General features: G+C 51.3%; 1 protein-coding gene across 1 annotated transcript; it reads left to right on the top strand.

Annotated features, from left to right (window-relative positions):
- The first annotated feature begins 706 nt into the window (after positions 1 to 706).
- CUNH8orf74 (chromosome unknown C8orf74 homolog) lies at positions 707 to 24,852 on the top strand. Its single transcript, XM_040966469.1, has 4 exons — positions 707 to 754; positions 2,492 to 2,684; positions 21,036 to 21,439; positions 24,612 to 24,852. Exons 1-4 carry the CDS (start codon positions 707 to 709, stop codon positions 24,846 to 24,848), a joined length of 882 nt encoding a protein of 293 aa, XP_040822403.1. The 3' UTR covers positions 24,849 to 24,852.
- Positions 24,853 to 25,218: the final 366 nt, after the last annotated feature.

The following is a 25,218-nucleotide window of genomic DNA, read 5'->3' as shown; positions in this document are numbered from 1 at the left end:
ACCAGCAGGACAGATGAAAGACACTGGACCATCTCCCAGCCTAGTCCCCATAGAGGAGGTGCAACCTTGAGAGCCACGAGACCTGAATGCTGACCCCATCCCAGTCCCCAGCCTCTCCTTACTGGAGCCCTTAATGTGAACGTTGAGGCAGGTGACCCATGGGCACCAGGGACTTCCAAGAGACAGGGTAAAGCTAACTACTGTAGAAGGGAACCAGGACTTGCCAGCTCACAATATGAGTGCTTGAGCTCTGCACTTGGGGTACCCCTGACCAAAGCCACAATGCTAGAAGCACGGAGACATAGATGCCACCAGCCAGGAAAGAAGGCAGAGTGGAGGCCATATCCCCAGGGGGCTAGAGCTCTAGTGGTGGCATGATGACAGCAAGCACAGGCAAGCTTTGTCCAGAGAGGAATCCTCCAGTTCGGCAGGAACGGAAACCACAGCCTAAGCTAGGAGCAGGTATGGCAAGCAAAGCGCACACATATGCTGAAGAAGAGCCAGCTGTGCAGAAACAAGAGAGCCTGGTGGTAAGAGAGAAGGGCTGGAGGCTCCATGTAGAAAAGAGACCCTGGGCAGGGCTGAGAGGAGGGTGTGGGAGGCAGGAGACAGCTTCATGACCTCACAAAGCTGGCACACCCCCACCTAGCGGCCCAGATACCCTATGTCAGGACTGGCTAAGTTGGCCAGTGACTGGACATAGGCCATGGTGCTCCTAACAGCCCAGGGAGTCAAGGAAGTCTTCCAGTGTCAGGTGAGGACCTACAAAAGGAGGTGTGCTCAGGTGAATGCAGGGAGGGATGAGGTGTGTGCTGCAAGTGGCTCATCCCAGGGGCTCCCATCTTCAGCCAGGACTCAGCACACAGCACGGGTGCAAGAGCCCAGGGTGCCAGGCCAAGAGCTTGTCAGCAGCCCCTGCAGCTTGCAGGCTGGTTTTTTTGGGGATCATGGGGACAGCCTGGGTTTAGCAGAGCCTGTGCAGGGGAAGGAGGAGAAAATACTCACCTCCCTGGGGGGGACTATTAAGGCCTGCCAGACTCGACCATCCATGTGCCAAGGCCATGTCGGGGCTTCTGCCGCTTTGATGAGAGGGTCAGGCAGAGGAAGAGAGGTTCCTGGGACCCAAGGATGGGACGCGACTCTGGACCTCCTGGAATCCTCACACCTTCCGAGGGCTCCCTGAGGTTCTACCCCACTGCCCCACCATCAACCCATAGCCCCTCTCACCAGAGGTCTGGTGCACAAATACCTGGCCACAAATCTCATATGCTACCAACTGCTCACATAGTCTGGGGGCTGCTTTTTTTTCCCTTCATGTCACTTTCCACTTTTTTTTTTTTTTGCAGTTTATTCATTTATTAAAAATGTATTTGAAAGGCAGAGTTGCAGAGAGGGACAAAGTGATCGTCCATCAAGTTGGCTTCCTCCCCAAATGCCCACAAAGCCAAGATTGGGCCAGGCCAAAGCCAGGAACCTGAAACGTCATCCAGACATCCCACATGGGTGGCAGGGGCCCAAGCAATTGACCCATTCTCTGCTGTTTTCCCAGGCACATGAACAGGGAGCTGGGTTGAAAGTGGAGCAGCCAGGACTTGAACCAGTCCACATATTGGATGCCAGCATAGTAGGTGCTGGCTTAACTCACTGTGTCACCATGTCAGCCCCACCCCACACTTCTCCTGACCCCCACCCTATAAGTGGCGTTGCTCTTCCTAAACCTGTTGGTGACCTGCAAGGCATTCTCCAGATAAGGAGAAAGGCACCCCCTTGTCTTTTGCTCACAGGCTGAATAAACACCTGAAAATTAAAAAAAAAACAAAAAACAAAAAACTTATTTATTCTTATTTGGAAGTCAGATCTTACAAAGATGGGAGAGACAGAAAGAAAGATCTTTCATCCACTGGTTCACTCCCCAAATGGCCACAATAGCCAGCACTCTGATATTTCGCAGCCAGAAAGAAGTCAGGAGCCACAAGCAGGTGCAAGGTTCCAAGGTTTTGGCCCATCCTCCACCGCTTCCCAGGCCACAAGCAGGGACATGAACCAGCACCCATATGGGATGTTGGCACAGCAGGTGGAGGATTAGCTTACTGCATCATGGTATGGGCCCCCAAGTGCCTGAATTTTCACCAGCTAAGATTCACTCCTTTGGCTAAAGCTTTGCCATATCAAGGTTTTTCTCTGATGTTCATTAACCCATTAATATGTTTCATTGCTGGATCAACATCTTTGGGGCAGCTACCTGGTTTAGAAAAGGCTCAGTGGGAGGCCAACTTAGTTTAAGGAATGAGAGAGGAAGGGGCACAATTTTGAACCCAAGGCCTGCGCTGTGGAGGAAGGAAGGGAGCAAGGACCGAGATAGTGGACAGACAGCTCCCTCAGTCCCCAAGCACATTTCCCAGCAGGCCTGCACCCCTGAAATTCAGGCACTCTCCCAGTAAGCACAGCCTGGTGACTCCCCAACCCCACTCCCATCACCTCCTGCACACAGAAGCCAGAGGGCCGGGAGCACCTGCGGCGGCTCCTGACCTGGGAAGAGATTGACGAACTGAGAGATTCTCGCAGAAGCATCCTGCTGGACACCCTCTATGAAAGCATCATCTTTGCAGCAGGCAGAGGCTTCCCGTGGGTGGAGGTGGTCCAGGTGGTCAAGTTCACAGAGGAACTGCTCAAGGAAGCCAAAGGTATGGGGTATTCAGGGTGTGCGGGGACAGAGAACTGGCAAGGCTGAAGGCCCCCAGGAGCCCATGGCATCACCATGCCTAGGGTGTTCAGAGGAACCCAGGCCTGCTCTTCTCTCCCCCTTCCTTCCTTCCTCCCAGCCTCCTTCTCTCCCTTCCTTCTCCTCTTCCCTTGATTCTTTCTTCCCTCCCTTCTGCTTTTCCTCCCCTGCCTCCCTCTCTTTCCTGCCTACTGACTTGCTTAAGAAAGAAGACCACGCCTGGTTTGGGGAACATGCCCGCCAAGTGTCTCAGTCAGCGCACCTGCCCCTAGCCAAGCTGTTTGCACAGCAGCCTGGGTACTCTTGCTCCTCATGTTGTTTGGGGGCTTTGCTTACTTTAAATCAGTGTTGCCAACATGTCACTCCCTGCTCAAACTCCATGGGGAGCCCCTGAAAGACTGCAAACCATTCCCCTGTCAGGCTTTGCACTGTGGGCTGTCTGGGTGAGACCTCTATGAGCCATGTCTGCCATCAGGCGGTGTGTATGGAGGCAGCATTTAGCCCACTGTGGCCTGTGCAGGCTCTGGTGGGAAACTGACCCATGGCACAAAGGAATGCAGCCACGTGCTTCTACCTCATGGGCTGTGAAATGCAGATTTGTTCATAAAGCAAATATGTGGAGTAGAATTGCACTCAGCTCAACCCCAGAGCACCCAGCGTTGGAGAGGTTCACTGTGCAACCATGTGAGGACACCTGCATACTTGCAGCACCTCCCCCACGATGCCCCAGTGGTGGCAGAAAGGAGAAGAGCACAGATGCCCACAGATACCTCCTTGACCAAACGGCCCAAGGGGTCATCGTCATTGGGCATGACAACCCTGGGCTCCAGGCACCTCCTGAGAAACTGCCCTGAGATGCAGCTGGCGACCTTCTGTGATGGTTCTGGCAGGGACTCCGGGCCCGCATCAAAACAGTAGGCAACAGCAGGCTAAAGCATGGTTGGTTCCAAGCCACTCCTGAACTCTGCAAGCCCAGGCAAGACCTGGGGAACTGTTCCAAACCCACAGGGACTGGGGAACTGAGGCCACTAATGGCAATGTGAGGCCCCCATTGAGGTTTTTTGTCTGGGAAAAAGGTTGGGGAAACTGGCAGTACAAGAGTACCCCAAAGTGCCAAAGGATGTGATTACGATTGCCTTTGTGTTTGAAGATTCTCATGAAAGGACCTGGGGTGGGAGGGATGGGCCACTTCCTTTAAGCAGACTGGGAATGTATCCTTCCTCCTAGTTTGGCAAACTTTCTGTATTTTGTTTTGAAATTGCTTCCTCCCCCCGCCCCCGCTGCTCCCAAAAAAGGATAATCAGATTTTTAGAGTATGTGCTATATTGTATGCTGTCCTCCGGCTTCATGGGCAGGATTATGGCAGGTGCCACACATATATCCAGCACCTACCACATTGCAATGTCCCAGCACCTGCTACACGGCATTCCCAACCTTGACATGCCGATGCAGTTGTTTCCAGTCCTTACAGGCTGGTCGATGTCCGTGTCCTGCCCCCATCTGCCTACCTCTCATCGTCCCGATGGCCATTGCCATTTTTATCTGCATCTCTTGAGAATTCCACTGCTTGCAAAGCTTGGATTCTGCAGGCCATTTCCCACTCTGGGTTTTCCAGACCCACAAAGAATTCTATGTACTGCTCCTGAGATTGAAGCCATTCACAGCTCACACAGAGTGCCCTGGGCACACCTGGATTGGCCTCCTTTCACCCTGTGCACTGCTCCTGTGCATGCATCCTCCACTTCTACCCTCCAGATCAGTATGCCTACCCAGTGGCCTCAAGACCAAAGCTTGAGCAAGATGCAGCAGCAGCCATGCTCATGAGCTGAATTCAGAGATTCCTGGCTTTATTGTCCCTCTGTGCCACCCTCGGCCCCACTGATCAGGGTGGGGGGGCCTTCTTGACATTCCTCTGGGTCCCTGCCTCCTTGTCACCCACCAACACATGCACATGATAGAGTTCAGTCTCATTCTCGGAGCCCTGAGGAAGCTCTTGACCAGAACAAACACTGGCTGCAGGAAGAACATCAGCCCCGAGCAGGTGGGGGTGTTCAAGGTCTTGCAGGTTCTGCTGGAACCTTGGGAGGCCAAACCTCTGAAAGGCAGGCAGTGATACCAACAAGCCAACATGCAAATGGGTGAGACTGGTGGACCAGGGGCTGTCAGTGTTTCCAAGGATGGCACCCTAGCCCACACAGCCCAACCCTATCTGACGCTGTAGAGTTGGCAGCAGACTTGGAAGACAGAAAAACCTGTTTCCAACTGCAGGGAACCCTTACCCAGCCTGCCAGGCTCCCTAGCCCACTGCTGGCAGCCTCCAAGGCCCAGGGAGTTCCCTCCTTCTCAGGTGATTTGTTTCTTTGGATAACAGCTGTCATTACTAGGCAGTTCATCTTCCTATCTAGCTGCGTGCAGCTATGCAAAAATCTGTCTTCTAGAAGCACAGTGCAGGCCTTAAAGAGACACTCATCAGACTTGGTGCGCTGTGACTATCACACCTTCACATGACACTGGATAGCCCAAGTATCATTCACTGTTTGTAATCTGGCTGGCTTCCAGCAACACTTAAACCTCCCCACCGCCACTCTCCACCACAGCCTAGTATCTTACTGTCCTCCTTCAGTCAGGCTTGTGTTTATCAAAACAGTTCTGGAAAGTTTGGAACATGGCCCTGAAACACACAATCCCACACATTGTACCCCCATATACTAATATTTCAAAAGACTGAAATTGTTAAAGTAAAAAAAAACCCAATCTGTAAAATCCCAAAGGATCAAAATCCTGGGGAAAAAATTATCTTAAAATACTCTTGAAAAGGCTTCAACATTTTCAAAACATAAAAACACAACAGAAGACCTGACACAATGGCTCAGTGGCTAAATCCTCACCTTGCATGTCCCAGGACCCCATATGGGCACCGGTTCATATCCTGGTTGCTCCTCTTCCCATCCAGCTCCCTGTCTGTGGCCTGGGAGAGCAGTAGAGGATGGCCCAAAGCCTTGGGACCCTGCACCTGCTTGTAGGAGACCTAGAGGAGGCTCCTGGTTCCTGGTTTCAGCTCAGCACCAGCTGTTGGGGCCACTTGTGAAGTGAACAACTGACGAAGGATCTTTTTCTCTGTATCTCCTTCTCTCTTTGGATATGTCTTTCCAATAAAAATAAATAAATCCTTAAACGCATATACACACATACACAAAAGAACACTTCATAGGCCACCTTACACAAGAAAACAGACACAATAATATTTATTTTTGCAAGCCTGAACATTCAGGTATACTAAGTCATACAGATGAGACTGTTATGAACAGATGAACCGTGTCATGAAGAAATAAGTCAAAAAGCAAACATGCAAATGCATATCATGATGATTGGTGATTGTAGTATACTTGCAGCTCTGTACCTGCAGTCTGAAATACCATGACAGAGAACAAAAGCCTTTGGACAAGATCACCAAAAAACATGATGAAGAGCTGGCATTGTGCCATCTGGAAGCTGGCTTCCCTTATCAGAGCACTGCTTCAAGTCCTCACTGCTCTGCTTCTGATCCAGTTCCCTGCTATCTCACCTGGGAAAGCAGTGGAAAATGATCCAAATGCTTGGACCCCTGTATCCCAAGTGGAGACCCAGACTGAGTTCCAAGTCCCTGGCTTCTGCTTGGCCCCGGCCTTGCTGCTGCAGCTATTTGTGGAACGAATCAGCATATGGGCAATATCTCTCTCTCTCTGTTATCATTCTGCCTTTCACTTTAAAAAATAAAACCACGATGGGTCACCACTGCAGAAGCCTAAAGAACCAAGATTTTTGAGAGATGTTATCTTTCACTAATGCAGGTTGTACAGAATGACAACTCTTGGCTGTGGAGGAAGACTCGATGTTTTGTCAGACAAGTACCATGTGTACACAGTCAACACTGTGGTAAGGTATGGCTATGGAGGCAGATGAGCCAAAGAAATGCATAGAAAGAGTGAGAACTCTACACAATTGATACCTCCACTCTGGGCAAATGAAGTCAAGGTGAAATACAGAGCACGTCGAATTGTTTTTTTTTTTTTTTTAATGATGCTAACCCTTTAAAACAAGGGGTGGGATGCGGGGAAGAGAAGAAAAAATGAAAAAGGAGTAAAGAAAATGTAACGTGTGCCCAAGTATCACATGCAACAGACCTTGGGCAGGCATGCAGAGGAAGCCCAGGAGAGCTGGTGCAACTCACAGTCGTTAGCTACATTCTGAGGCTTGCTCTGCAACGCAGAACTACATTAGTCTTTTCTGGGCAGGACTCCCCACAGACAGCACATTCACAGTCATTTCCTAAGTGGGATGGCTCTCTCTGAAATCCGTCTCTAATCCACTGTGTTCCCTCGTGAATATTCCCTCTCTATCCCAACAAAATCATCCTGGCTTCCATGCAGAAATCCATGCTTCAGATACGCATATGAGAATCACAAAGTTGCTACAGGCAATTTCTCTCTCTCTCTCTCTCTCTCTCTCTCTCTCTCTCTCTCTCTTAAAAATTTATTTATTTGGACCTGGTATGATAGCCTTGTGGTTAAATCCTCACCTTGCATTGCCAGGATCCCATATGGGTGCCAATTTAAATCCCACCTGCTCCACTTCCCAACCAGCTCCCTGCCTGTAGCCTGGGAAAGCAGTCAAGGATGGCCCAAAACCGTGGGACTCTGCTCCTTTGTGGGAGACCCAGAAGAAGCTCCCGGGTCCTGGCTTCAGATCAACTCAGCTCCAGCCATTGCAGCCACCTGGGGGAGTAAAACAGTGGATGGAAGAGCTTAGTCTTTCCTTCACACTATAAATCTGCCTTTCCAATAAATAAACCTTAAAAAAGAGAGAGAGATGTATTTATTTGGAAGCACGACAGAGGAATCTTCTTCCAAATGCATGCAACAACCAGCCAGCAATTCCATCTCAGCCTCCCACAGGCATGGCAAGGGCCACTTGCACCATCATGCATTGCTTTTCCAGGTGTCTTAGCAAGGAGCTGGATCATGGGTGGAGCAGCCAGGACTCAAACTGATGCTCAAATATGGGGTGCCGGCATCAAAGGCAGTGGTTTAACCTGACACTCCACAGCACCAATCCCTGCTACAAATTATTCTGGTGGTAGGACAGCATCCACTAGGGTGTGGTGTCTGCTTAACCTACCCTGCACAATCATTTTTAAACCAATTACTTCACCAACTTCTTGAGGTAAATACGGCTTTCATTTATTAGAACTCCTAGAATTTCATCAGTTGGAAGGAATGTGAATGCAGGGAAATGATATATTTGTAAACTGAAATTTTTGTTGTTGCAGATTCCATGGCTAACTCACTCATTTAAATCTTCCACCAAATGCATAGGGCTGGAAGGTTTGGAATTCTTTTGGAATCCTTGGAAACCTAAATCACTGGCAGCAGGTCTCTTGGGCTGGCCTGCCCTCTCCAGGCCCTTGGTACCCCACACCTGCACCTGCACTTCCACAGTGGTCTCTGATTTGGGTACCTGCAGATGCGCTCCCTAGCTGACCTATTCCCTGGGTCCTTCATCCTTGCTGGCCAAGCTTCTCTCAAGTTTCTTCCTTTCCTTTCTGCTTATTCCAAACTCCTGTCAAAGGCCTGACAACTCCACAGCAAGCAAGGCAGGGTCATGGAAGAAGGTTGCCTCCTGCTGTGTCCTCCCAGTGCCAAGCAGTGCACATATCATGCTGCAGGTGTTGAAAAGAGAAATGAGTGAGTGAACAAATGAGTGGATCTTGACAGTCAGTGGGGTTCAGCCATGATGCCTGGGAGCATGGGAGAGGTTGGGGCCCTCATCACTGTTATGGCACTCTGTTAACATCAGAGGTCACTCAGCCATCAAAGTGAGGATGATTTCAGCACTGCAGTCAGAAACTTTGGGTTCAGGTCCCACCTCCTCATCTACTGCCACATAATCTTGGAAATGCCAGCTTACCCCTTTGTGCTTCCTCCTTACTTGAAGAATGGAGGTGATAATAGTCTCCAATTCACAGGGCGGTTGGAAGGATTAAATGAGATAGGACAAGGAGCCAACCTAGTGACACAGCAGGTTAACACCTCATACCAGAGTGTCTCCTTGAGTTTTGGCTGCTCTGTTTCCAATCCAGCTCCCTGCTAATGCACACAGAAAGGCAGCAACAGATGGTGGAGGACTTGGTCCCTAATCGTCCAAATGGGAGACCTAGATAGAGTTCCTGACTCTTGACTTTGGCCAGGACAGACCTGGTTGTTTTTAGCCACTTGGGGATTAAACCAGCAGACAGAGGATTGTCTCTTCTTACCACTACTGCCGCCTACCTCACCCCCCACCCCTGCTGCTCTCACACACACATCCTCTCCTAATGCGCATCTAGTCCCCCATTCCATCATGTTCTCTTCCAAATAAAAGAGTGGATACATCTTTGAATGAAATAGGATAGAATAACACATGTAACAGGATGAGGGACAGGTGCCTTACCCAGAACGTGTTTAAGTAAACGTTAATTCCCAAGTGTTCAAGCTTTAGAAATGAGTAAACTCCAAATGACCTTTACCCTAGATAGGATGGGGCTGAATGCTGCCCTCAGGGCTCTCACTAGCTGTGACTTATCTTCTCTGTATCTTACTGATAAGGGATCCAGACCTTAGGCCAGCAGAATGCAATCCCAGATAACCCCTAGTATGGTCTCTAATCCAGCTACCCTACACCCATAACGGATTTGGGCACAGGTGTAAGGAAATATTGCTGCTCATCAGAGTGAGAGATAGGAAGTGCCCACTACTCTTGTTAGGTGCCCCAGTAGCAAGAGCAGGATAGGGTGGTGCAGATGGCCCAGCAGATCCCAAGTGGGACCCTTCCCAGCTCACATCCCAGCCATTGTCCCAGCTGTCCCAGGCACGGACCCAGGCTGCATCCAGTGACACGGTACGTTCTGTGAAGCTCCCAGCAGCTCACCCTATGCGGCCGCCTTCTTGGAAGGTGCTTCTCCTTGTGCTGTTGTTGCTAATCTTGGACTGAGCATGACTGAGTTCGGTTTGCATCCAGGGAGATAAGAAGGCTGGCAGGCAGCATGCAAGGAGGGTCACGTTTGCACAACAATGATGCCTGGTTCTGCCAGGGCAGCCTTCAGCTCAGCTTATCTCCTGGCCCCATCAAGCCTCGGGACAGGGAGGGACAAGGGTGGCCCTTTATTCAAAAGCACAAGCTAATTCCACCCCACAAATGGCTTATAAGGACATTCTAGTCTCCAGCACAGGACAGAAGAAAGAGTTCTTTCTTGGCCCCTCCTGGGCCAATCTCCAGGCAGCCCTGAGCAGGCCACACCCAGCTGTCTCCTGGGGACAGGAGGGTGAGGTCACCAGCCATCATACAGAAGGGTAGACACCTCCCAGTGTAGGAGGAGATCTCATGAAGGGGCAGGTTGCGGGCACCTTACCCATGCTCAGGAGAGGAGGAGGACACTTAGAAGCCTGGGGCAGAGACAGGTAGGCAAGGAGGGGGTGTCCTGCCTCAAGCCTCACCTGGTAGGGAGCTGAATCTGCAGGTGAGCAAGCCACACCCCTTCAGCTCATCTACGGGACCCTCCTTGACCGACTGCTCCCTGGACCAGTCTGCTGCCTCTGTTCTTCTCTATCATCAGCATCCCATGGACACTGGCCTCTTGGAGGAAGAGGTGCTATTTCCCACTGGGAGTGGGGAGAACAGGCAGTGGGGCTGGAAGGAACAGGGCTTTGAGGACCCAGCTGTGGATGAGGTAACCAGCCAGAGAATGCTATAGCCTGCCTTCTGCCAAGTGCATGCATGGTACCACTTCTGGGTCTTAGGGAAACATCCCTCAGGCCACCACAGGGTGGGAAAGGCAGCCACTAGTTCATTGCCCCACCCCTCCTGTCGAATGTTGGGGCTGGCAGGGAACAATGACTTTCCAAAGTGCATCCTGTGGGACCCTTTTACCTGCTGGCACACTGCTGCCCTCCCAGCAGGTGGTCTCCTGAGTATCAAGCAGGTGCTGCCATCTGTGGCCCGGCTAAGCCCTGGACCAGAAGAACTCAAGGGGTTTTGGCTGGGATCTCTTTGTTGCTGGACAGTAGTAGTTTTCAGAGGGCAATGGTGCTCATCTCAGGAAAACTTTTCTAGGGATCAAGGAGCATCTGTTGTTTCAGAACTTTCCCTGAGTATCTGAGTTGGCCAGGACCACCATCACAGAGGACCACCAATTGCACAACTTGGACCACAGATGCTTATTTCCCCTTGGCTGGAGCAGCAGGGAGACAGACAGGTGTGGGCAGGCTTAGCTTCCCTTGAGGCCTCTCTCCTTGGCTTGCAGGTGCCACCCTCTCCCAGCATCCTCACATGGCTTCCCATCATGTATATTTGCCTGTCCTCACCTACTTACAAGGACACCTGTCATACAGGATCAGGCCCATCTCGAGGCCACACTTAATCTAATCACTTTTTAAAGATGCTCTCTCCAAATACCATCACATTTTTTTAAAGATTCATTCTATTTATTTGAAGGAATTGCAGAGAAAGGGGGAGAAAGAGACAAATCTTTCATCTGTTGGTTCATTCCCCAAATGGTCACAACAGCCAGGGATGCCAATCAGAAGTTATGAGCCAGGAGCTTCTTCCAAGTCTCCCACATGGGTGCAGGGGCCTAAGGAGTTGGACCATCCTCCACTTCTTTCCCATGCCACAGTAGGGAGCTGGATTGGAAGTGGAGCATCCAGGACTCAACCATATGGGATGCTGGCACTGCAGGTAATGGCTTTATGTGCTAGGCCACAACTCCAGCCCTGTACAGTCACATTCAGGGGTCTTGGGCATGACTTAAATGTGTGAATTTGGCATTGGAAACTGCAACAGTGAGTGAAGACATAGCTCCCAGGGTAAGACTCAAGTCAAGAAGTTAGCCAGAAACCGAGACTGTGCCATGGGCACCTTCCCTTGCCTTGTGCCAATGGCCGTCCTGTTGCAGAGGGAAGTCTGCATGCATGAAATCCTTCATACCACCATCCTCCTCACAGCTTGGGCTGGCTTTACAGGCATTGTTCTCAGGTCAAAGATGTGGAGGCCCAGAGATGTTAAAGACATTATCCAAGGTCGTAGCCCAAGTGAATGGGTTTGGGGTTAGAATCCAGTCTATCTGATGGCAGAAGACCCAGTGCTGCAGGTATTCTGTCTGCATCAGGAGGTGTGTAGTAGACCAGGGAAGTACTGGTCTAGGCAGCTTAGGTGCCCAGGAGAGGACCCTGCAACCCCCAACACTCCCCATGGTGCCTGGGCTGAGGCTACAGGTATGCTGGAGAGCAAGCACCTGGAGGAACCAGGTGAAATCCTCACTGGGTCACTGGCTTACTCACAGGATCCTGGGCCTCAGCACACTGCTCCAATGTAAAGAGTGGCCCAGGCATAGCAAAGAGGGTAATCTGTGTCTGACAGCTGGCTATGCTACCCATCTGTGAGCCAAGGGCACCAACACCCTCAGCTGGCCTCTGCAGGAATCCCTTATTCATCTTTGTCACATCATGTCCTTCCTTTAGCAGCAGGACACCAAGTGAGATGCTCTCTGGGCCCTCACCTTCCAGAATCATCACTGGGAGATGAAGAGACAGTAGGAAGTAGCCGATTCTTAGGCTGGTACAAGGCCGTGTCTTGTACGTGACCACTTGTTGGTGGTTCTCATCTCAGGAGGAATGACCATGAGCAAGAGGAAGAATCAGGGCTGTGGCTTAGATCCTGAGTCAGTGCGGAGTTTGGCCAAGTGGTACCCATGGCACACAAGCTATGACCATGGGGAAGCCATCTGCCAGCTTCCACAAAGGAAAGAGACTATAGAGACCACCAGATCCAAGTCCTGCACCCAACACACACATGTCTGTGGCATGCTGCTGTCAGGCCTCTGATGAACATTTCTCAGCATAGAGAAGTGGTTCTTCCTTTTGGATCCTCCTTCCTACAGCTCAAGCTGCAGGACTACAGGTGGACCCGTGTCCTGCCCCTACTCACTCTCCAACAGAACACTGTGCCTGGGGTTGGAGCCCAGGTGGCTACACTTGGAGGCACTCACCTGCACTTGAGGATGCTGAGCAGTTAGAGGGCTAAGCTGAGCAGAGCTCCAGGTTTCTGGCAGGACCTGGCAAGGCGAGGATGACAACCATCCCAGCGACAGCGAACGTCCACTAAATGTTGTGGTAACCAGTACTCTCTACCTACATTGTCTAACTGAAGGAATGAAGAACTGCTGTCCCCATGTCACACACAACTGGGCTTCAGAGGGATTAGGTCACTTGCCAGTTGTCACACAGGGCAGCAGAGCCTGTCCTCTTTGCTACAGCTTCTTGGCATTAATTAAGCATGCCAACTTCTTGGGAAACAGCACTGAGGACCAGCAAGGGGTGAATTTGCTAAGCAGACCACCAAATAAACACCTGCGATGTTGAACTAGATGGTCCTGGGATTGCTCTTTGAGCCTCAGGCAAGTAAGCAAGAAAGCTAATGTTTAAAAGAATAAAATCTTTCTAATCCTAGGATTTGGGTAGATGTTTCAATAATCTAGTTGTGGCTTTATCTAAAATACAGTACAATACAATACAATACAATACAATACAATGGTGGTTCTTCACCAAATTCTCCATAGAGTTCTCATGTGACCCAGCAATCTTCTGGTTATATAAATGAGAACTCTCGAGCAGTTATTTATACACTATGGTCCTACACTATCATGTGAAATAACCAGAGAGCAGTATCGACGCAGGCCAAATGGACAGAGGACGAAGGCCTCTCCAGAGAAGACAGCATCACCTGTGCATGTGCCCAAGAAGCAGAAGCCAGATGGGAACCCTTGGCTTGTGAGCCACTGGTCTGTGCTGTAAGCAGGTGCATGTCCTGGCCCTGGGAGAGGAGCTGGGCTCTGAGCAAGGGCCTCAACAGCAGTGGCATCTTCAGTGCCCTGGAGCTCTGGCTCAGAGGTGGCCTCCAGAGGACTTGCATGGTGGCTGAGACCAGACATGTGCTTATCCAACCTTCAGTGCTTTTGTTCCAGAGCAACTAGGGAGGGTGGTTGCCAGCTAGCCAGCCCATGTGGTCCTCCAGGGTAGAATCATAGTCTAGCTGCTGCTTCTCCCCCTGGGACTCAGCAGGCAGCAATGCCACTGGCCATCCCCAGAAAGGGTCCTTCTGATGGCACTGTTGTTTTGTACCACAGGTTACAGGGAGGCTAATAGCCTAGAGAGTCAGGGACACACAGAGGCTACACAGGAGGTCTCTAGCTAAGATGGACAGTTCTCAGGCTCTCACCCCAAATCCCTGCCCAACCCCAAGCCAGTGGTCAGCAAACGGCTAACAGGGGCAGCATCTGACCCGGGCTTCTCCCCCTCTCACCTTCCCTAGTCTGCTCTTGAGACCTAACAGACCCATCACACAGTGGTAGGGACCCATGGGCAAAGATAAGAAATAGAAATAGGCCTTCCCTATCATGGCAGTGGGAGCAGAGGACAACTCCACTGCCAGGCCCTGACCACCAAGCCCCTGCACCCAGGCTAGACAGCAAGCTCTGCCTTGGCTCTTCATGAGCCATACTATCCTCCCTCTGACTTCAGCTTCCCCCAGCCTGCAGCACAGGAGAACTGGGCAAGCTCAGGACTTCCCCAGACGTGACCTCAATCCGTAACGACTCTGCCCCCTCCCCCTCGCAGCAACCTGGAGCACCAGCTTACACGCTCAACACACTGAGCTGCTCTTATTAACATATTTTGGGAAGTCCATTCGCTTGATAAGGGTTGGCTCATTTTCCCCAAGCATCTCTTGCCCTCCTTGTGAGGTCATCTCTGTTGCAGAACTTTCCTCTAGAAAGCTAAGGGGATCGGGGTGAGTCCCTGCAGCATCTACCTCAAAACACCTATTAAGAGGCCCCAGGGTTGGCTGGCTGAATGCCTGGCCAGATAGTTGAATTTTGGCTCTTTCATCAACCAGTGTGTACCCCCGAACAAAAAGTTCATCCTCTTTTAACTTCAGCTTCCTTCCTGGGTGAAGGGGATGGTGCCTGTCCCAGCTTCACAGAGCTAGAAAGGGATAATAGCACAGAGGAGAGTCCCAGTGTGCAGGGCCTGGTGCAGTAAGAGCTCCTGACTCAGGGGACAGCAGTTGACCCTGTCATAGTCACAGTCATGGTGCTGGGGTGAGCTCATCTAGTAGAAAGTGGGCTGAGGCAGCTGCTGGGGTTGAGCGGGGGCGACGCAGGTAGGCTTGGCTCTCATCCACTTTCCCCAATCCCGGGCCAGCCCTGGTTGACGTTTAGGCACTGGGAAAAGTAATCAGGCCAGGCTGGCACTTGATTTAGTTCCTCCCCCTCGGTGCCCAGACAGAGGTAACCAGACTGGTTTGTCAGGGGGCACCAGTGCCACTTGGGTCCTCCAACTCCACAGCAACGGAGCCTTGTCCCTTGCGTCCCCTCACCTTATTCTCCAAGGGGAAGAGGGCGGGTGGCACCCAACACTGCGGGTCCAGCATGATGCTTCCTGGTCCTGAGCCCCATACGCTTGGCGCTGCCATCTGCCAACCTCCCCCGCTGCTCCGCTCCCCATTCCTCTCCTCCTCCACCCCTGTGCCACGGCCCCCTCACAGGTGCTGGCCTCCAGGGCCTTGGGGACCAAGTTCAGGAAGTTCCCAGCCGCCCATGCAAATGAAGGCCACTCCCTGTTATTGAAGGGCGACTTGCAGGCACAGATCCGTCTGTCTGTCGTCCGCCCAGCAGCCGGAGGCTTCTCCTGGCGATTTAATCCCTGGGGTGAGTCATGAGGAGCTTGTCAACCTGGAGCTTGGGGGGTGTGGGCTCAGGAGCTAGCAATGGAGGAGCTTTGCTGAAACCCAGAATTGGCCAAACTGCAAATCCAAAGTGCCTTTCCTGTGGACCTGGGGGTGGGGTGGGGAAGATGTCTTCCGTGACCCACCGTACTTGGGACAAGACCTCAGTAGCAGGCTGAACTACCAGAAGCACTTGAAACACTGGCACAGCAGGGCCTCCCCAAGTTATGATTCAAGTCTGGGCTCTATGCTTGGCTGCTCTAGGCCAGACCCTCTGGAAGGGGCAAGTTACCCTGCCCACAAGTGCTGCCAGGCCAGGCCATGCTCAAGAAGGAGCAGGGCTCTTTCTGGCCACTTTAGCTCTTAGGAGCCCAGACAAGGTTCAATGAATTACACCTGAGTCTGGGTTCGGGCTTTGATGATCACAGACAGCAACCTTATGCCCACCTCTGTGCCCCCCGACCCCCCAGTCCCCCCACAACCCTCCAACATCCAGCTTCTCCCCTCCAAGCCTCTGTGGGCTCTGCTGCTCTCTGTTGTTGTTATAGCTTTCTAGGTAGCCTCAACCTAGGGGAGAAAACATGCAAGCAAAAATCTGGATGTGCTTTTGGAGGAGCCCAGCCCCTCCTATACCCTATCCTTGGAGGGCTTCAGGTTCCCTGATGAGGTCAGGGCCCCTTCCTGAATTTCTCTGACTAAACTGTCCCCAAACTGAGCCCTGACCCTCCAGGTCCCCCAGCTCTGTCTCCCTGGAGCTCTGAGCTGGCAGTGGTCCTGTGCACACAACAGCCCCACTGTGCTTGGCCCAGCTCCAGCCCTCATCCCTGCTCTCGCTGAGCCTCAGGCATCTTTCCCACCATCCTCTGCCAAACTCCTCATTCATCTGCACTGTGCTTCTAGCATCTCTGGTTGCAGAAAACCTCCCTTCCTTGCCCTGAGCACCTAGGGTCCCATGGTCTCCCCATGTCTGCACCTTCCCTGTCTCATCATGCTTCACACTAGGCCTCCTCGCTACATCAGTATCCAGTTTTGCCACCTGCCTGGACACTCTCAGGTGATACTTTATGGGCATCTGTGAAAGGTAGTAGTGATGCCATTAACAAGAAGAAGGCGACACTGCGAGGTCTGGGAATTGTCTCTCCGCCCACTGATTTCAGGCAACAGGAAGCTCACACCTGTGCAGAAAAAGAGCCAGCAGCCCAGATCAGGGGTGAGGGGGAAGGGAGAAGCAGGTGTGGGCCAATCACCCGGCAGAGCCATCCACCCGGGGGCATTGACTTTGTCAGTCTCTGCGGCAGTCACTGAGCTCCCCTGGTTCAGTCTGGCTCCCAACTCTGATCCAAGTGATGCAGCAGCAAATCCCAACTTGACCCTACTCTGAGAGCCATTGCTTGTTTTCACGAGACAATTGGATGCGTGTGTGTTTAAGATTTGTTTCGTTTATTTGAAAGACAGAGAGGAGATCATCCACCTGCTGGTTCATTCCCCAAATAGGTGCAATGGCCAAGGCTGGGCCAAGCCAAAGCTTGGAGCCAGGAGCTTTTTCCAGATGTCCCACATGGGCACAGGAACCCAAGTACTCGGGCCATCCTCTGCTGTTTTCCCTGGCACATTAGCAGAGAGCTAGATCAGAAGTGGAACAGACAGAATACCAATCAGCAATCACTGGAGATGCCAGTATTTGCAGATGATAGCTTAAGCTGCTAACCAGGGGATCTGTGTTTTTAGAAAACTCCTGGTGATTCTGGATTTAGGGACACAGTCTGAGGCTCCAACTAGGCCAACACACCTCCCCACAAGTTTCTGGAACACAGGCAACATGACAATGAAAACTCAAGGGAGACATAGATGTGTTTGCTTTGCAGGGCATTGAGGACTATGAGGCTACCGGGTAGGATTGAGGGGCCATCGTGCTAAGATTTTCTGTACCCAGAAAATCAATGTCTGCTGTGTTGAGCTGTTTCCCAGGGAGCATGAGGGAACCCACTGCAGGATGCGAAAGTGCGGCCCACAGATTTTGAGCCACTTGCCCAGAGTCACTCAGATGAGACAAGTAGTAGCAAGGAAGCATAGGGTGCCCAGTTTCTGGAACACAGGCCAGCATCCCCCACATCAAGGTCATGAAGCGCTGGCTCACTTGCTGTCCTCACAGAGCCCACTGGGAAGCTCTGGCCAATCACCGGACAGTTTTGGGGTGGAAAGACTTAACACACTCCGGCACTCAACTCTAGTAGACAGTAGGACAGGAAGGACCGCCAGGCACTGGGAGCAGGTGGCCTTCATCATCCCAGGTGTATATGAGGCCAGGCCAGGAGCCTGCCACCAGCTGACCCAAGTCCTCAGCCATTCCTTCCCACACAGCCTCCTGCTGCTGCCACGGTCTCTTCCCTGACACCTGGCATCACTCCCTTCCCTGCCCTAAGATGCCTCTCTGGCCTGACCTCCCACACTTGCTCTGCCCACCTGGCAGCTTCCACAGTCAGGTCCCTGTCCAGAAGCCATGGCTACATGTGTTACTAGCAATGCTTGCTAAATAATGTGTTTGGAGTGAAGACTCCCTCCACGACCCACCTATTCACTCGTGTTCATTCAGTAAGTCTCCCCATCTGTGGCAGGTCTGCTGCGTGCCAGACAACAGCAGCAAGCAAGCAACAAAGCTCAGTGCTCTGGGCCCAGCACAGTAGCCTAGCAGCTAAAGTCCTCACCTTGCATGTGCCAGCATCCCATATGGGCACTGATTCTAATCCTGGCAGCCCCGCTTCCCATTCAGCTCCCTGCTTGTGGCCTAGGAAAGCAGTAGAGGATGGCCCAAAGCCTTGGGACACTGAACCGCTGTGGGAGACCCAGAAGAAGCTCATGGTTTCAGATCAGCTCAGCTCCAGCCATTGAGGCCACTTGGGGAGTGAATCATCAGACAGAAGATCTTTCTCTCTGTCTCTCCTCCTCTCTGTATATCTGCCTTTCCAATAAAAATAAATCTTAAAAATAATTTTTAAAAAAGCTGAGTGCTCTTCCAGCTTTCATGAGAGGAAGAGGATGAGACCTAGAAATGACATCCTTGAGATACAAGATCACATAAGGGCTCTGGAGAGAGACTACCGGGGTCATGGGGCCAGGCGCCTGTGCGTAAGAGTGCCCGGGGGAGGGTGGTGCCAGCAGCACGGACTCTTCTGTGGGGCAGGACATCCTTGGGACTGCCCACTCCAACCCTCACCTCCTCGTCTCTGGCTTGTTTAGCACCTTCTCTCCCCTCAAGCCTCCCTGGCCACACATTATGCCCCACCTCCCCCGGCCGACCTGCATCCCTCTTCTCCACCTTTCTCTTCCCAGGAAACTCCTCTGACCTTGCCCACCTCCTCCAGACAGCCCTTGGACTCTCCCACCCCAGAGAATGCCACTTCTTCCCAAGGCATGTGCTCACCCCTTGCCTCACACCCATCAGAATTCCCTTCTCTTGATTTCATCTTCCTAAGGAAAATAACATGAAAATAACATAAAGCAAGGGTAAAGTTAAGTCTTACAAACAGAAGTTAAAAGTCAAAACCAGGTAAAGAGTAGGATAATCAAAGGAGAAAGAACAAGGTAAGTGTAAGTTACTCTATAAAATGAATTCTGAGCTTCCTGATAGCCAATGCAAAAAGGGGTAAATGTCAGCAGCATACATTTGGCCCAAGTCAGGGGCAAACCAGGCAGAGCCAGTTGACATCAACCACTGGCAAATCTGAGCACCAGAATGGAGTCTGGGTCAGGCTGGGTCCGGTTGCAACACATAGCAGTACTGGGTGCTGGCTGGACTGGGCTAGGCTTTCGTCTCCACCACCTGAGCTGGAGGTGGGGGTGGGCCAGGCTGGGCCAGGCTACAGCACCCACTGGCAAAAGCTGAGGTGAGGCAGGCCATACCAGACCAGGCCATGGTACCAATCAGCACATGTAGGAACCAGGGAGGGAGGGGGTAACGCTGGTAGGGGGAATATGGAGGGGCCCCTGCTAGAACACCTCACACACTGGAGAGCCTGAGTTGGGATGGGGGCAGATCAGACCAGGCAGGGCTACAACAGCTGTGGGCCTCATGTGAGCTAGATCAGGGAAAAGCCAGGCTTGTTGGACTGTCCCTACTGGTGCAAGCAATAAATCAGAGTAAATGAGGGTTGGTTGGGCTTTGCCACAGCATCAGCTGGCAGATGCTGGCACTGGGGGCTAATTCTGTCATGTTAAATTGCAGAACCACCTGGAAAGTGCATGATCCAGGAGTGGGCCTAGGAGTGACATAGTGGGTACCTCCCTCCTGGGTTATCACTCCCACTGGAGAGCATGAAAACCAGGACTGGGGTAGACCTGGCTGGACAGAAAGGCACCCAGCAGCATGTATGTGGGCTGGATAGTGGGTCTGGTTGGGTTGAACTGTGCTTCAATCCCCATTGACATGTATGAGAGCTAAATGGGAATGTGGGACAGACTGGACCAGTGTGCTGTACACACTGGCAAGCACAGGAACCAGGGCAGGGCGCAGGCCTGGTGGGGGTTATTGGGAGTCTCTCCGACTAGGCTGCAGCTCCCACTGGTTTATGTGAGGACTGAGTGTATGCTGGGCAGAATCAGGCTGGACTGCAACACCCATTGGTTCTTGTGGAAGACAGGGCTGGAAACAGAAATGACCCAAGCAATTGCAACCATTAACATATGCATAAGCTGATCGGGGCGACGGGCTATGCCAGACCCTGTACTGGCATGCACACATCAGAATCAGCCCAGGAATCACCTCAGATGAAGTTTCTTTGGGGATCCCTCCAACTGAATTACTGATCTAGGAACCCCAACCATGAAGAGAAGTGTAGTTTCTATGGTCTGACCATAGAGTACATGTGTCAAAGCTGAACCTCCTCAGAGGTTTAGACAGAACAGTAGACAGCAAATCCAAGTGCACATGGAGGATATAGCAGTCTATAGGAACCTGCAGAGGATACCTGGTACCACAACATAGGACGGAGGACAGAACAAATCGTTATCTACCCAGCCATGTGCTGGCAGTGAAAATCTGGGCTATTGGAGACTCTAAGGTGGACTGTGTCAGCCAGTGGATTCTGCAGCGACTTCATCATGCTTGGAATGGCAAGATTGGCAGCAATTCAGAACTGTTGAACTATCAAAACCACTTGAGCAGGACCCTTGGAGCATGCCCCACATCAGGGACCTTGGGATGGGTGGGAGGCTAGGTGGGGCTTTTTCCTATATGTCTCCCCTTACCCCAGATCTGGAAAAAAAAAATAATGTGGAAATAATGGTCTTACCCACATTCCTGTAGCCCTTGACTCTTTGTGCCCTAATCAATTATGTAAAGATTATCCAACTAAAATAGTAAAAAAAAATTTTTTTTTTTAAATGGGAGGGTAAATGTGATCATCTCCACAGCCTCCAAGAGCCAGTGAATATCCAGGATACAAGCTTTGGGGTCAGACTGCCTAGGTGCAGGCTGGATTAATTATGAACACTTTCTTGCCCCCTTGACACCCTGCACCAGGCTGCTCCATCACCGAGGCGGTGGCAATCCTGGGGGACAAACTAAGAGACTACCAGAGGCAGTTCAACACCACTCACCTGCTGGCCCTCTGTGACTACTTCCACAACACCTTCATCCGCCATTATAGACTCTTCCAGTACGTCCTGGGCCAGGACCAGGAAGTCAACCTGACTGTCACCCACCTGGAGGTGTGTGTGCCGCTCCCGCCCCTCCCCCTGGCTGCAGGTGTGGACAGGGAGGTCTGGAAGCACGAGCAGCAGGTGGCCGAGCTGCAGGTGGCAGAGGTGCAGAAGCGCACCCACATGCTGCTCCTGAAGGAGGCCATGACACTAGAGCGGGGACACCTGCTGCAGAAGGCCTTCGAGGACATGCCTGTCCAGCCTGGCCAGCTCCTTAGGAGAGAGGTGAGTGCCCCAGGTTGGAGTGACTTCCAGAAAGGTCCTTGTGTTCTGTTCACAATAGGGAGGAGGAAAGAGGAGCACCCACAGGAGGAGCTGAGTGCCTCCCCCAGGCTCCCTGTGCATCCCTGTCTTGTGGCATCCCTGCATGGTAGAAAATGCATGTTCCCATTTTAGTGACTGGATGACTGGGACTCAGAAAACTGCATCCACTCACCCATCCACTCTAGCGTGCGGCAGAGTTCATATGTGGACTAAGGCTGGTGGATCCTAAAGTTCCAGTTCTGTTTGCTGTGTCATTCCTCAGTGACAGATTCCTCCAAGAGAAGTAGGATTAACAGGCCAGGCTCAGAGCTGCTGCAGCCTCCCTGCACATTTTGTGGGCCCACAGAACCAGCAACTATCAAGGCCTGGGAGAGGAGAGATGGGGAAAGAGAGACCTGGGACACAGCCTAGGGGGTGATTTGAGGAGCTAGGCAAGGAGGCAGGGCTGGTGGCCAGGGAGGTCCCAGAGCCATGTGGCATGTAGCTATGAGAGACGAGCCTGCTCCACTGGTGGTTTATGAAGACTGCTCTGGCTCCTGTAGCCAGCACCTCCAGTGGCTAGCTCCTCTCCAATAGTGACCAGACAGGCTGAGGGCTACTGACTTACTGAGGGTTTGGCTGAGATTAGTAGAGCTGGTGGCTGAGACATGTATGTGTGTGCAAATGTGTGGGTGTGCATGTTCTGGGCTTTGGGAGTGGGGTGGAGAATCATGGGATGAGACCTGGGTGTTCCAAAGGGATTTGCTGTCACCTAATATTGATTGGTTTTCACTTTTTTTGAGAGAGAGACAGGCGTCTTCCATCCACTGGTTCACCCCTCAAATGCCTGCAATAGCCAGAGCTGATCCAAGCCAAAGCCCACAGAAGTCTAGACCTCTGTCTAGGCCCCACATGTGGGTGGCAGTGACCTGTGTATTTGGGCCATTGTCTACTGCCTCCCAGAATAAGCAATAGCAAGAAACTAGATCATTAGCAGAAATGAGTATTCTAATGTGGAATAGGAGTGTCCCGAGTGGCGACTCAACTGCTGCATGCCTGGACTATTGTTTATTTGTTCCACAGTTGTCTGTTGAAGAGGAAATGGCTTTAAGAAGTATTCCTTTAAAGTTCAATTACAGTCTGGACTCAGTATCCATGAATTCTGCATCCACACATTCAAGGAAATCTTTGAAAATATTTGGGAAAAAATTCTACACATGTGCTGAACATGTAGACTTTTTCTCTGGTCGTCCTTCCCTAAACAATTCAGTAACACAACTATTTATTTTCATAGTATTTTATACCATAAGCTATCCAGAGGTGATTCAAAGTATGCAGAAGGGTATACATAAGATATACACAGATACCATATCATCTAACGTGAGGGGTTTGAGCATCTGCAGATATGGTGTCTGTGAGGGTCCAGGAACTAATTCCCTGTGGACCACAAGGAGTTGATTCTATAGTCACAGATTTCAGTATGAGAATCTCCAGAGAACAGCTAACACAGTGGAACAGATGAGAATCCTTTGAGATTCATTCCCCAAAGGCACAACACATCAACATGTCATGCATACTTAGGGCATCAAGACATCCAACAAGGACCCAGAAGTCACATGCAACAACCTGTCTCCAGTCCACTGCAAGAGACTTGTGGAACATGTGGGTTAGGTCAAAAGTGGGAGGGGGCTCCCCACCTGCCATACCTGCTCCCCGCACATATCCTATATCCACTCTCCTGCCTGCCCCTCCCTCTTTTCTCCTCCATCCTCCATCACACAGCTGCTAAGCCCTGCCTGGCACAGCCAGAGCCCAAGCCTTCCACTATGTGTCCCCGGTGGTGTGCCTGAGCTGGGAGCACTACCCAAGGATCTAGACGGAAAACACTACTTTTATATCAGCCAAGGGATGATATTCTGAAGTGACTGTCAAATTGTGCCTAAGATTTTCTTTAAAAAAAAAAACAACTAGAGAACAAAGACATGCTGTATTCATCTGCTTTTCATCCTTTAATTAAAGTTCCCTAGGGCACTTTCTTTGGAGAAAGGAAATTTATTTCCGCTTACCATTTGGAGTTTACAGTTCAGGACTGGGCAAAGCCCCGAAGGCTGCCATCTGATGGAAGCTGTACATGGCAGGTGCCAAGATATACTTATATGGCGATCAGGATGCCATGCGCCACAGCAATGAGTTGGAGCTTGAACTTAAATATCGCCAAATATCCCACCAAAACCACCCTCCCAGAGCATGCCCCCCAAAACTGCCCACCAGCCCCACCTACTAGTCATCACCATGGCCCTCAGTCCCCAACTTCAACTTTTAAGACACCAGAATTTAAACGGCTACATGAGGTTTGGAGAGACAGGTCCTGCTCAAATGTAACAGATGCATCCCAGGCAGCTATCCTCTCCAGATCCATCGCATGATCTTTGCTCTGCTAGGCCTGAAGAGGAATGAGGAAGAAGTGATTACTGGGAGGTAAAAACAAGAGAGCCTTCACTACTGAGGAGAAGATAATGAGACCAAAGTGTGGCCGTGGGTGAAAAGCCACAGCCATGGAGGAGAGGATCAGAAGAACATGAAGCACGACCAACCTGCAGCTGGACGGGAGGAAGATAAGGCACCTCATTCTCCTTCCACTCTCAGACCTCCCAGAAGCCAAGGGTCAACGCAGTCAGTAAATGCAGCCCATGGAAATCAGTGTTGTGACAAAACAAGATAAGCCTCTGCCTGTGGCAGTAGCATCCCACATAACAGCCAGTTTGGGTCCTGGTTGCTCCATTTTTCAGTTCAGGTCCCTGCTATTGTATCTGGGTCAAGTCCTTGGGCCCCTGCACCTATGTGGGAGACTTGGAAGAAGCTCCTGATTCCTGGATTGGGGTCAGCTCAGCTCCTGCTGTCGTGGCCATTTAGGAATTAAACCAGTGTATGGAAGATTTCTTTCTGTTTTTGTCCTTTCTTCTCCCTATAATTCTGCCTTTAAAATAAACATAAATCTTTTTTTTAAAGAGAGAAATCAGTGTCACAGAGTCCAGAGTGGGCAAAGGGTGGAAGTGGCTCTGTTACCTTGCATACAGAGCAGGGGCAGAGCCGCGGTCTCTGTTTGCAGACTTCACCAGAGTCACAGTTACCAGCCAGCTCCTTTGTCTTCCAGGAGCTGGAGAACCTCATCGGTAAGGCCCTCCACATCCAGATGGAGTACCTGCAGGAGCTGCTGCAGTGTGAGATTCAGACTGCCTTTGATATTTTGGACCTGAAGCTGCAGAAGAAATCCTTGCAACTCAATGCTCCCACCCCATTCCCTCCCCCAATCACCAGCAAACCTGGCCAAGATGAATCCCTGAAGCCCAACAAAGCCAACAAAGGGAAGAAAGCAAAAGGGAAGAAGTAGAAGGTCCCAGGTGACCGTCCATCATCTAAGATGCCAATAGAGGAAGAGCCACCTGCAGGTCTGAGAAGGGATGCATGGTGGGCCCCAAGAGGCAAACACTTCTAGTGATTAAAAAAAATAAAGACAAACCAAGCCCACTTGTCTCTATTTTGGAAACCGTTTTCTCTTTCCTAAAAATCTAGTCCCCCTGGATGTTTATGCAGATGGATAGAACGGTGTGCACCTGTGCGCAACAGAGAGCTCTCTCTTGGTGAGGGTTGGATACCACTTGCTGGAGAAGTCCAAGTTCCCCCTGAAGACACAACTTGCAGGTAAGGAACAAGCAAGCTGCTCTAGCTAGCACAGTGTTTCTGCCAGCAGAGTGAATGGA

The sequence above is a fragment of the Ochotona curzoniae genome, unplaced genomic scaffold (assembly GCF_017591425.1).
Source record: "Ochotona curzoniae isolate NIBS_2020 unplaced genomic scaffold, NIBS_Ocur_1.0 scaffold_4505, whole genome shotgun sequence".
In the NCBI taxonomy this organism is placed as follows: Eukaryota; Metazoa; Chordata; class Mammalia; order Lagomorpha; family Ochotonidae; genus Ochotona; species Ochotona curzoniae.
This window is presented reverse-complemented; position numbering and strand designations above follow the sequence as displayed.